Genomic DNA, 13,461 nt, shown 5'->3' on the forward strand with positions numbered 1-13,461 from the left:
AGATTCTCTCTCCCCCTCGGCCACCCGCCCCCCCCCAACTTGCACACTCTCGTTTGCTCTCTTAAATAAATAAATCTTAAAAGAAAAACAAAAACAGAAGCAAAAGACCTGTGCCATGGAGATCAGAGTATCCTCAACTGGGGCTCCCAGGGGCTCAGGAGGACAACGGGCTCCTGCAACCCTTGCAGGGGTGTTGTCTGGACAGGAGTTGCTCACTCCGGCTCTCCTAAAGCCAGAGTCTGCACAAGAGGCCAGGATGTTCCCCGGAGAGAACCTTCCTGTGTCTCAGCTACATACCTGGAAACCCACTGAGAAAAAAGGACACTCAAGTCGCTGCCCTCCCACACCCGCACACACGTTTGTAAACACACGTTGTCAGTGAGGGCCGCTGGGCTCGTGGCTCGTGTGTGTGGCCTGCAGCGCCCTGGGAGGACATGGGTGCAGGTCACCATCTAGAACACCTGCTTCGGCTACAAGGAAGCATCTGATGAGGCTGGAGGAGAATCATTCCCCTTGAGAAGCATGCCCATGGTTGTGACTCGAGAACGTGGAGTGAGAGCATACGGTGTTTGCATGTGCAGCTCACACAGTAATGGCAAGGAAGGGCGCTGTGCGACTCTGCTGTATGTGTGAGAGTTGGGGAGAAGGGCTCAGCTCGGCTTGGAGAGCCTGGGGACACCCCACGGGGGAACAGCCCGGCATCCTGGCCTCTGAGCACCTGTCTTGTGGGATAGCCCCATCCCTCTCCCAGGGTGACCCGTGATTCCTGGGACACAGCCTCCCTGGCTGTGCAGATGTCTGTGGGGGCAGCCATCCCCCTTGGGGCCTCCACTTTCCATCTGGAAGGCCTCCAGAATCTGCGGGTCTGGAGACAGGGTGCACATAAGGAGTCAGGGACACCTGCCCCCTACCACCATGCAAGTCCCCAGTCCATGGTTCCCTTAAGTGGAACACAAAATTGGTGTAGACTCGGATTTACCACCTAAGAATTTTAGGAATTTCCTCCCCTCTGAAAAGAAAATGCTTTCCAAACCTCCCTCCATGTCCACGATTGTGGGGGTGTGAAAGACTTCTGTGCTCCTGAGGGTCCACTTTGATGACTTGCATGGCCGACTCCCACTCTGTGGGGTGTCTGGGACAGGGCGTGGGGCCGGGAGGTGGCATAACCCAGTCCTGCTTCCTCTGTGCTAAGCCCTTCCTGAGCTCAGGGCCTCCTCTCTCTTCCTGTTGGTCCCAGGGGCTTTCTGCTTCTTCTTCTGGTAAAAGTCTGGCCGCTGGCGGGTGGGAGATCATAGGGGGGCCCAGTCCCTGGTTCCCAGTGGTTAGAGTTGGGAAATAGTGCTGGTTGGACACCGTTTCTTTCACTACAGAAAAACACATCCAGCAACTGTAAGTTAATATCCAATTCGACCTTTCATCCGTGGAAATTTTATGGCTAAAAACGAAATTTTGACAGATGGTCTCTGCTTTGTCTTCGAGACAGCAGACGCCCAGAGGAGAAAGACCTAGGTATCCTTGGAAGCCCAGAGGCTTAGGCAGGCTGCTGGCCCCTCTGGAGAAGTGTCAGGGCACTGCTGAGCTGCTGAGCCTGGCGGGGGGAGGGGGCGTGGGCACTGGTGCCGAGTCATCCTGGGTGCAAGGGGCTGCGACTTCTGCAAGCTTGTGGGGACTGGTCCCTGATGCAGGACCTGAGAACCCACAGGGGAAATGTTTTTATCTAAGGAAAAGAGGGACTGCAATCCAGCCAGGCTTATACCAAGAATGGAACCCAAAGACTTGCTCGGTCCCAGGGAGTGGGGAACTGGTGGGACCTGAGATGCTGGTTCTCTTCAAAGGTATCTTTCTGGGCAGATTTAACTTCATAAGCACAGAAATCTGTGCTGTGATTTTAAAGAGAATTCAACTGAAAGCAGTCCCAACACACCAGGGGTCTGGGGAAACTGCCTCTTCTAGAGGTGCGCCCACGGTGGGGAGGAGGCGTCTCCCGGAGGCCCCAGAGCACCAGCCTCTTCCCTTCTCTGCAGTGAGCAGGTATCTTCAGCTCAGAGCAGAGCCCACAGCTGGAACTAGCTGCCTTGCCTCTGAGAGCCCATCAGATCGCCAGGCAGTCCCACTGGCCTCACCCCCCACACCGCCGCCCCTGCCCTCTGATCTGCCTCTGCCTCCGGGTTACCTGCCAGGCTTTTCTGGGCGAGGGGCTTAGGATTCTCGTGACTCACAGCTCACAACTCACTGGCATCCTGGGCCAAGGCCCCTGTGCTGCTGGGCCTCCTGCCTGCCCTTTCCCAGCCCCGTGGCCTCAGCACCCCATCGGTGCGCTCCCCCGAGGCTCTGCTCCCACAGGGGTGGGCGTGCTCACCCCTCACGTGCGTGTGTATGTGCATGGCAGGCTTCAGAAGCTGATGGTGTGAGCCCAGGTCTACTAAAACCAAAACAAATGGTCCGACAAGCAGGGCGTCTGAAAGATGAGACATAGTCTGGAGGGTGCTGCACCAGGGCAAGGACAGAGGAAGCCCGTGGGCTGGGTGGTGGGGGAGAGTAGGGTGGGGGTAGGGGGGTGGGTGGAAGGTGAGAGCAGTGTAGGGGTGGGGGGCTGGGTGGTAGGGGAGAGCAGGGTGGGGGTGAGTGGTAGGGGAGAGCAGGGTGGGGACTGGGGGCTGGGTGGTTGGGGTGAGTAGGGTAGGGGTGGGGACAGGGCAGGGGCATTTCCAGGCACCTGCTAGCTGGCCTGAGGAAACATGCACCCCTCCTAGTGTTGGGGCTTGAATAGGTGTCATGTAATTAAGACCAGAGGAGAAACAGAATAAAACCACTGTAGCAGATAAGCTGTCAAGTACTTACTCAGCCCGAAGGTCAGCAGCCTGCCAGGCGGGTGAGGAGTATGAGGCTGTTTGAATGCAATCACTTGTAAAGGTGGGGCTGGGGCCACCGAAACTGTGGCCCGCAGCCCGGGTCACCATGGAGGATATTTGCCCTGCCTGTAAAGACGAGAGCTTGGTCTAGAGAAGGGCCTGAGACCCAGCTGGTACTTTCAGATGTGCTGCTTTCTGGGAATATTACAACCACTGGTGCCTGATGGCCTCCCTGGGGGGCTGTGTGATAGCCCCCCACCCCCACCCTGCAGCACAATCTGGCTGACATCCCCCAAGTCCAAGTGGACCTGCATAGCCGCTGGTGACCTTGTGGGGGCAAAGCGAGCCTTGGGGTCTAAACTGCCCAGCCTGCTCATCTTGGTGACTTTCTTTGGCAGGGCCACTTGGAGCAGCCCTGGCCCGAGCCTCAGAGCAGAGGACCGGCTGGGCCTCACCCATCCCGGGCTGAGAGCAGACGGCTTGGTGAGTGCTCCGAGCTCACACCTGGCGCTGTGGGCCAGGGCTATCGTCTGTCTGGAGTGCTGCTGCCCGGACGTCCCACACAGATCACACTGGAGCAGCAGATGTGCTGAGAGGCTGGTAAACAGCCTGGGACATCATAGCATCGGCCCCAGCAGACACCAGCCCAGCAGCCTCCCGGCCACGAGGAAACTCATTGTGGAGAGTGACAGCCCCGAAGATGTGAGCAGCTAAACCCAAAGTGCAGCTCTGGCTCTGGGTCATGCGGGGAGATGTGTCAGGAGCGTGAGGGCCTGGCAGGTGAGCAGGCGACATGTGGCCCCAGCGGCCCTGCGGTAGGGAGCTCTGGGCTGTCTTCAAGCCAGGCTCCCAGCAGGACCAGGGCAGTCAGGTGCTGTGCGGCATGCAGAGCAGAACCCCAGGGAGTGGGAGCTGAGAGACTGGCGCCTTGTGACTGGCCATCGTCTCACGCTGGAAACCACCATGCACATGTTATAGAACATTTGCAAAGAAGGATACGTGCCAAGACTAGGGATTCTAGAACACTGGAACTTTTCTGGAAACTCCCCTGCCGTGTGACATAGGGACTGCACCTGCCAGCCAGATGTGCAAGCCACCAGGGGCCTTAAGCCCTCCGGAAGACCGCTGTGTGGTGTGGCCTGGCCAGGGTGTCACCTGACAAGTCACCTGCCCATGGCTCACGCTCTCTAGGTGCAGAAGGGGGTCCTCTCCTCTCTGCCTTGTTCTATGCCTGCCCACCCTGTGAGCCCGGCCCTCGAGAAGGAACACAGACCAAGCTCTTGGGCAAGTCTTAGGTTCTTGACATATAAGGGATCATGATTAGCCCTAGAAGCCTCTTTCCCACCCCATGCGGTCTTGACTAGTTGCCCTCCTCAGCCGAGGACTAGCATCTCACTGACCTGGCAGGAGGCAGGCCCAAAGTTCATCTCCAGAAACCAGTCATTGCCGAACACAGCATCACCTGTGAGCCATGGATACCCAGGTGACAGAGGCTGTCTGGACTGTGTGGCCATTCCCCACAGGGGCCTGTGTGCAGAAGGTCAGGCTCTGCCTAGCCCCCAAGTCTTCCTGCAATAAGCCAGCACGGGGATCGTGCTCTGCTTCAACACTGATGTTTTCAGGAACTTTGAAGGTAAAAATAAGAGCCAAGCTTCAAACACGTCACATTTCTGGACAATCAGAAAAGTACTTTATTCAACTGTATGACGTTATTCCATCAAGTATGGATGAATGTTTCACTGCGTCACATTCTACTGGTAGCCTGAGAGCTCCAGGCTGACGGCCTGATGCAAGACCTCGTTCCCCTTTTGAGTGTGGCTGCCCCACGGCCAGCAGACCCTGCGGAGCATGGGAGCCAAGAGCCGAGGAGCACACACGTGTGAGCCCCTCTCACCAAAGTGCAGAAGCGCGGTTCTCAGGGACAGTCAACCGTCAGGTCCACTCTTCCCACATGTATGTAGACACCCTCCACACACACGTCTCCTTTTCAATGCAGGGCGCACTTGCCTACTCGCTGCCTCTGCAGCAGAGCAGAGATGCTGATGGGCGGCCTGGGTGCCAGTGTCTGGGAACCCCCGAGGCTGGGCGAGCCCCCTCTTGCTGTTCGGCCGGGGGCCCGGGGTGCCGCTGGCTGGGACAGCGCCCTGCAGGGGACAGGCAGCCATGGGATCCTAGGAGTCAATTCAACAGACCTACGTTGGGAGAAGGTTTATGCCCACAGCCAGTCCCTCCTCTGTGCCAGTGCCCCCAGTGGGGGGTGGGGGTCTGATGGCCTCTGGAATCAGGGTGGAGGGCACACAGATGCAGCTCCGCATGGGCTGGGGAAGATACGTGGCACCGTAGCTGGGCTATCACAGAGGACAAAATGTGTGCCCGCCATTAAAGAGCTTAGGTGGGGGTGGGCAGGAATCCCCTGCCTTCAGGGACCACCTGCCCTGGATGGATGAGACAGAGAGCCTGGATGGAGACCCCTGTGGGGGTTCCAAAAGGCAGCAGAGAATGGGGACCCTCAGGGTCAGAAATGAAGAGTTAAGGGAGTAGTGGTCCCATCAGGTTGGCACATGGCAGCCAAGTCCAGCTCTGCCTGCTGTAGTCAGAGTTTTAGTGGGACAGCCATGTCTATCTGTCTACCTCTACGACCTTGTCTGTACAGCTGAAAGCCATCACTACCTGCCCTTTACAGAAATATTTGCCGACCCTAGTCCAGTCCATTCCTGGGATAAGATACCTCGTAGCTGTGAAATGGCTCTTTTGGAGTTTTCAGTAACAGTGTAACTGCCTAAGTTACATTTTAGCTTCAAAAAAGCAAAAATGTGATGTGGTCTAATCTTACTCAGAACACGGGCAAATGGGTTGAAAAGGCAATCCATTAAAGGTTCGTGGCATTATCTGTGGGGAGTGGGCAGTCCCATGCCTCCCACCTGGGTGTCTGTGGAGCAGCAAGACATTACCTGAGAGCCTGTGACACACTGCTGTGATTGGGCGTCAGGCCAAGGAGCTGAGGGCCGCAGCTGGAGATGCTGCCTGTAGAGGATGGGGTTAAAAGGTGAAGGCATGAGACTCCGGGAAGGCAGACACATAGCACCCAGTTGTCCCCCACCACATCCCTAACGTCCTGCTCTCCATGCCCTTCCAGAAGGGGCAGGGTGTCCCCAGCATGGGAGGGTCCGGGGCTTTGTCCCCATGCTCCACAGCTGCCCAGGGGACATTGAGGCCACAGAAACCGGGGTGGGACCACTCAGCCCCCAAAGCCTCCACCTGACACCGCGTTCTGGGCTGTAGGTCTGGTGCAGGGGGGCACTCCATCAGCGTGTGCAAACCTGCGCTCTGCCCTACACTCTATCTTGGTTCCTGTTACTCTGAGAACCACTGGGAGGAAAAGCACCTCTAGAAGCTTCCAGCTCTGAGGAGCGTTTTAGTGCCAGGACTAGCTCGTCCCCACCCACACTGTGAGATATTTACACTGCCGAATTTCTGCTGACATCCTCCCCGCTAATAAGAAGCTTCCTCTAAAGATGTAAACAGCCCCTGGCATGTGTTAGTCATAGCAGAGAACAAATATGAAGACTACTCTTGCTTAACACCCGAACTCTTTGTGCCCAAATTTTGGAGAATTTTAACAGGAGAATGGCGGGGAAAGAAAGGACAGCATTTAGGGTGTCCACATGTCCTTTCGTGATCAGAGAACTTGGGTCAGAGAGAGGCAGTGTCCTTCCTAGGGCTGCACAGAACCAAATGGCCAACATGGGTCATTTCTGTGCCACTGGGTTGTGGGGACTGTAGGAGGACATGGCTTCCTGGTGGCTCCCAGCAGACCTGAGTCAGCAGGTGACCCTCAGAAGCTCTGCAGAATCCCTGAGAGTCAAGGAGAAAACCTGTCTCACGTGCTTTATTTTCTGTATGTTGTGATAGCTTGACACTGTGGGGCCTTGCTTTTCCTGGAGAGATGACCCCTCCCAGGGCTAGCTGGCTCTCAGAGTAATGACGTGTCTGAAAGCCTGCCTTTGACATGACCACCCAGAGCCTGTGCTCTGAATCACCCCCTACCTTTTACTTTCCACCCTAATCGCCCAAGGCCAACATAACACACGGGGCAGCTGCTACCCCTCCCCCCCAAACTGCTCATACGACCCTAACTAACCAATGCCACACCTGGTCAGGCCCACTGCCTGCTACTCCTTCCCATGAAGACCATGCCTGCATCCCGGACCCAGGGATCCCACATGGGGCTCCATGGGGTGCACCTGCCTCCCACGTCTAGAAAACTAGGAATGAAGCTTCCTCTTGCCTGGCAGCCCCTCCTGGTCTGCCAGCCACATGTCCAATGCAATAAATGCCAGTACATTCTAACACGGATTGGAGCCACAACAGTGATGGTGGGTTACTTGCCCAACATCACAGTCGGTTGAAAGGGTGTCTTATTTACTCTTTTTGGTAATTTGTGGAGAGAACGGTTGTCAGCAGAGATGAGGAAGCAGGTGCCCCCAGAGGTCAACTCACAGGGGTCATGAGGGCCTGAATCTAGCACGATGGGCGCCCCACACACAGCCCAGGAGGATCATGTGACATGGCAGGGTCTGAGGAACCGAAAACCATCCCAGGCCACGTGGGGACTCAGAAGCAAGGCAGGACCAGGCATTCAGGTGCTGAGGTGTCCCCCTGTGTCAGCCCAGCTAAGAACAGGTGGTCTGACCAATGCTGTACCACCAATGGGATGCCAGCATGTTAAGGTCTATAATGCCCATTCAGGGAAGCAATGCACTTTAGAAAGATTTCCATTGAAAAATGAAAAACCTTGCTATTTAGAGAGGGCACGTTTCATTAACCAGAGCATGGAAAGACTCATCCCTCTGTGATGTCAGACAGACAGGGGCATTCCTGTAGGGGGAAACATGCAGCAAAAGCAGGCAGTGGGGTTAGGGTTGGGGATGGGGAGGAGCCCCAGGCCGTGGTGAAAGGAGGGCCTGTGCTCCAGGGAAAGGACACCTGCACCCCTGCACAGCTCCCTCACTCATTCCAACGTGCTTGTCAAGAAGAGGTCCAGGCTGCCCAGGAGCTGAGACCAACCTCACAAGAACGAGGATGAACCCGGAAAGAGATGTGGATCAGCAGCGCAGAAAGCCCACCCGTGGCACACAGCATGTTCATGTGCTCCCATGGGGCCCTGGTGAGTCGGCAGGATGCTGCAGCCCAGCCCAGAGTTGAGCTGAGGCTGGAGGTGAGGCCAGGGAGAGGCTATGTCATCTGACCCTGACGGTGGACAGCACTCACATGTGGAGTGAGTGCCCGTGGAGTGAGGTGGGGATAGCCGAGAGCTGAGGGTGTGGAGCGGGGTCCCAGCACAACACCTCTGCACAAGAGACAAGACAGTCTTGAATAAGATAGATAAGGCTGGAGGGCTCCCTGCACAGAGAAAATCTGCAGAAGAAAAGCAACTCCTCACACACAGAAAAACCGCACGACATGACTTATGGCTGACTCCTCACCAGAAATGAAGGAGTGTGAGGCAGTGGGAAGCCTCCATAGGGCTAGAAATGGTGGGGCAGGAACTCTATGTTCAGCGAAGTAACCCTTCAAGATGTAGACAAAATGAAGACACTCAGAGGTGGACAAAGACTGAGAATCCACTGCTAGCTGACCTGCCCTACAACAAAATGGTGCTTCAGGCTGAAATGAAGTAAGAGCCAACAGTAACTTGAATCCATGGGAAGGAAGGAGGAACTCTGGAAATGGTAAAAATGCAGTACAAGTAAAGAATGTGTTATGTGACTTTGTTTTTCCCTTATGATCTTTAAGTGATGTTGTTTAAAAGAATTAATTAGGAGAATACTGTGTCACTGAGTTTGTAATGTTATGAATGCCGTATGTGTTATTATGTGTTATATATAGCATATGTAGTTATACATAAATAGGTTATCATGAAGCAGGGGATGAATTGTAAGGGAGCAGTAATTTCACCAGAGTTGAGTCAGTATTCACTTAAAGTAGATTATGATAGGGTGCACAGTGTAATTCCCAGGCAATCACGGAGAAAAGAACAGAACAGGTTGCTAAAATATCAAGAGGAATTAAACGTGTGTTAGTGGGCTCAGCTGTCATAACACAAGACTACAAGCTGGGGCTTAACCAGTAGACATTTATTGTTCATAGTCATGGGGGCTGGCTGGGAGTTTAGGAAGGGCCTCTTCCTAGCCCGTTGACGGCCATCTTCACTCTGTGTGCTCATGTGACCTCTTGGTCCATATGCATGGAGAGTGAGTTCTCTGGTATACCCTCTTTTTGTTGCTGTATGGTTTTGTTGACACAAATACAATGTGCCTTTTTTACCCTTGTGTCTCTTATAAGGACACTAACCTTATCAGATCAGGGTCCCACCCTATGATCTCATTTACCTCCTAAAGGCTCTGTCTCCAAATAGTCATGTGGGTGGTTAGAGCGTCAACATATCAATTTTAAGGGGATATAATTCAATTTGTAGCAAAATGGTACACTAAAAATATTTAATGCAAAAAAAGGCAGTTAAGGAGATACAAATAACAGTTCCCAAGTCACACATAAAACAAGTAACAAAATGGCAGACTTATTTCCAAATATGCTGATAACTGTATTAACCATCAATGGACCAAACACTCCAGTGAAAACGCAGGCAGTATAAGAATGGATCAGGCAACAAGATAAGCAACATCTGATACTGTCTGCAGGATATATGCTTTGGATTCAGACAAAAATGGGTTGAAAATAAAAAAGAATGGGAAAAACTATGCCTTGCAGACTGTGACCAACTTAAAAATTAAATGAACAGAATTCCACCATCAAAAGCAATTACTGAGGAATACGTTTATCAACAAAGGTAAGATGTATACACTGAGAACCACAGATGATCCCCTGGATAAATTAGAGATTTAGGAAGTGGAGAAACATCCATGCTGATGGACTCAAATGCTGAAAGCTGTTAAGATACCAGTTCTCTCCGAAACTGATGTGCAGGTGCAACACAGTTCCCATTAAAATCCCAGCAGGCTTTTTTGGGGCAGAATTTGACAAAGGATCTTAAGACTTATGTAAAATCACAAAGGTTAAAACAATCAAAATCATTTTGATAAATTAAGAACAAAGTCAGAGGGCTAACACTGATTTCAAAATTTACGGTGAAGCAAAAATAAGGTGGTATTTTTCAAAATTTCATTTAAGTAGTCTCTACACCCAATGTGCAGCTAAAACTCACAACCCCAAGATCAAGAGTTGCACGCTCCACCAAATGAGCCAACCAGTACCCCTAAGATGGTATTTTGATCAGTAAAAAAGAATACAAAGCCGAGAAGAAAACTCTGGCAGCTATGACCAATTGATTCAGTTTTGGACTGTTTATCATATGTAGAATTACAACTGACTTTTGTATATGTATCTTGCATCCTGTAACTTTGCCAACCTTGTTTGATTCATACTAGTATTCTTAAAGATCCCTTATAATTTTCTGCACACAAGGGCATACCGTCTATGATAAGGACACTACACTCATTCTCACCCAATCTATGTGCCTTTCACGTCCTTCTCTGGCCTCTCTGCACTGCCTAGAGCCCCTAGTGGTTGTGGACTGGAGCAGGGCTCTGGACAATGGGTGCCCCACCGTGCACCAGGGGTATGCTTCCTTTCAACAGTACCCTGTCAGCTGTGGGTTTTCTATAGATGCCCTTTACCTGGTGAGCAAGTTGCCTTCTTGAGAGTTCCTACCATGAATGATTACAGAATTTTCTCAAATTATCTTTTGAAAATATCTAATTAAGTCTTTTTTTTTTCTACTAATATAGCTAACTAATTGATCTTCAGATGTCAAATAACATTGAATTACTGGGATAAACCCCACTTGGTGATGGTGTACAATCCTTTTCCCCGTCACTAGATTTGATTGCCTCACATACTTTTAAAGAATTTTGCATCCATATTCATAAGAAATACTGCTCAGATATTTTTCTTGTGTTGTCTTTGGCTTTAAGATATTGCTGACTTTGTAAAATGAACTGGAAAGTGTTCATTCCTCTATTTTCTGAACTTATGTAGGATTATTATAAGTTCATTAAATATTTCATAAAATTCAGCCATGAAGCTATTGGGAAAAGGGGTTTTCTTTGTGGAAAGATATTAAAATTATTAATTCTCACATGATAGAGGTCTATCCAGCGTTACTATTTCTTCTTGAGGTAGTTTTGATAATGTCTTTATAGGAATTTATCCATTTCTTGTAAGTCATCTACTTTGTTGGCATAGAGTTGTTCATAATATTTTCTTATAATTCTTCCAATATCTATAGGGTATGTAGTGATGTCCCCCCTTTCATTCCTGATACTGGCAATTTGTGCTTTCTTGGCACTCTAGGTAAAAGTTTACCAATTTTGCTAATTTTTTTCATAAGACACACTAGGTTGCACTGAGTTTCCTATTTTATAGATTTCTAGTATATTTTGTTGCAGCTTCTTAAGGTTCGGAGCTCACTGGCTTCAGATCTCCTTTCTTTCTAACATAAGCATTTATTTATTTATTTACTATTTTTTTTAAATAATTTTTTATTTTTTTAAATAAACATGTATTTTTTATCCCCAGGGGTACAGGTCTGTGAATCGCCAGGTTTACACACTTCACAGCACTCACCATAGCACATATCCTCCCCAATGTCCATAACCCCACCCCCTTTCTCCCCACTTCCCTCCCCCCAGCAACCCTCAGTTTGTTTTGTGAGATTAAGAGTCACTTATGGTTTGTCTCCCTCCCAATCCCATCTTGTTTCCTTTATTCTTCTCCTACCCCCTTAACCCCCCATGTTGCATCTCCACTTCCTCATATCAGGGAGATCATATGATAGTTGTCTTTCTCCGCTTGACTTATTTCGCTAAGCATGATACCCTCTAATTCCATCCATGTCGTCGCAAATGGCAAGATTTCATTTCTTTTGATGGCTGCATAGTATTCCATTGTGTATATATACCACATCTTCTTTATCCATTCAGCTGCTGATGGACATCTAGGTTCTCTCCATAGTTTGGCTACTGTAGACATTGCTGCTATAAACATTTGGGTGCATGTGCCCCTTTGGATCACTACATTTGTATCTTTAGGGTAAATACCCAGTAGTGCAATTGCTGGGTCATAGGGTAGTTCTATTTTCAACATTTTGTTGTTTTCCAGAGTGGTTGCACAAGCTTGCATTCCCATCAACAGTGTAGGAGGGTTCCCCTTTCTCTGCATCCTCTCCAGCATCTGTCATTTCCTGACTTGTTAATTTTGACAAGCCACTGACAGCCATTCTGACTGGTGTGAGGTGGAATCTTATTGTGGTTTTGATTTGTATTTCCCTGATGCCGAGTGATACTAACATAAGCATTTAATTATTTATTTTTTTAAAAAAAGATTTATTTATTTATTTGACAGAGAGAGAGAGAGAGATCACAAGCAGGCAGAGAGGCAGGCAGAGAAAGAGGAAGGGAAGCAGGCTCCCGCTGAGCAGAGAGCCCGATGCGGGACTCTATCCCAGGACCCTGAGATCATGACCCGAGCTGAAGGCAGCGGCCCAACCTACTGAGCCACCCAGGCGCCCCTAACATAAGCATTTAAATGTAAACATTTCCCTCTAAGCATTGCTATACCTGCATCTCAAAATTTTTGGTTTGTTGTATTTTCTTTCATTCAATTCAAGATATTTTGATGTTACTGGTGATTTTTTTCTTGACCCATTAGTACTTACAGTTGTATTAATTTCCAAATATTTGTTTTATTCCGATTTTTTTTTCTGTTGCTGACTTTCAATTTAATTCCACTGTTACCTGCAAATACCCTTTGTGTGATTATAATCCCTTTAAATATGTCAGGACTTGTTTTATATCCTGGTACGTGGTATACTCTAGACAGTGCTCCATTTGCACTGGAAAGCAATGTGTGTGGTGCGTTTACTGGATGGGGTCCACATCTGTCAGGTAAGTCAGTGGGGTTAACAGTGTTGTTCAAGTTATTGGAGTGGGTTATTGAAATATCTGAATCATAATTGTTCAGTTAACCATTTCCCTTTTTATTTTTGTAAGTTTTGGCATCAAAAATTTGAGGCCTTCCATTTTTGGTGTCTATTGTGATAATGATTATGTTTTCCTGGTGTACTGTCCTTTTTATTGTCATGAAATGCCCCTCTTTGTCTCTAATAATATTTATCTTAAGACTGATTCTGGAGGATTGGGTGGCTCAATCCATTAAGTGTCTGCCTTCAGCTCAGGTCATGATGCCAGCGTCCTGGGATAGAGCTCCCTGCTCAGCGGGAAGCCTGCTTCTCCCTCTGCTTATGCTTTCTCCATCTCTCTCTCAAATAATCTTTAAAAAACAAAACCAAACCAAAACCCTGATTCTGTCTGATGTAAAAATCGCCTCTCTATCTCTACTGGTTATTGTTTGCTTAATAGATCTTTATAACTTTCCTATTTGTATCCTTGAATCTAAAGTGCGTCTTCTGTAGGGGTATCTCTTGCACCAGTCTGACCATTTCTGCTCTTCTATTGGCAGGTGTTGAGAGCATTCACATTTGATGTGATCATGGGGTGGGGGGGAGGGTTAGATCTGTGTGGGCTACTTG

At 49.8% G+C, this 13,461-nt stretch overlaps 1 protein-coding gene across 1 annotated transcript in view; it reads right to left on the bottom strand.

Annotated features, from left to right (window-relative positions):
- Positions 1–4,519: 4,519 nt before the first annotated feature.
- RNF212 (ring finger protein 212) overlaps positions 4,520–13,461 on the bottom strand; it is a 33,976-nt gene continuing 25,034 nt past the window's right edge. Inside the window, exons 10-11 of the mRNA XM_004772326.3 lie at positions 5,804–5,876; positions 4,520–5,023 (exon numbers count right to left, since the gene is read on the bottom strand). Of these exons, the coding sequence (XP_004772383.1) occupies positions 4,840–5,023; positions 5,804–5,876 (257 nt within the window). The 3' untranslated portion in view covers positions 4,520–4,839. The remainder of the gene's footprint in view (positions 5,024–5,803; positions 5,877–13,461) is intronic.

The sequence above is a fragment of the Mustela putorius genome, unplaced genomic scaffold (genome assembly GCF_011764305.1).
Source record: "Mustela putorius furo isolate JIRA1106 unplaced genomic scaffold, ASM1176430v1.1 tig00000083_pilon_pilon_pilon, whole genome shotgun sequence".
NCBI lineage: Eukaryota > Metazoa > Chordata > Mammalia > Carnivora > Mustelidae > Mustela > Mustela putorius.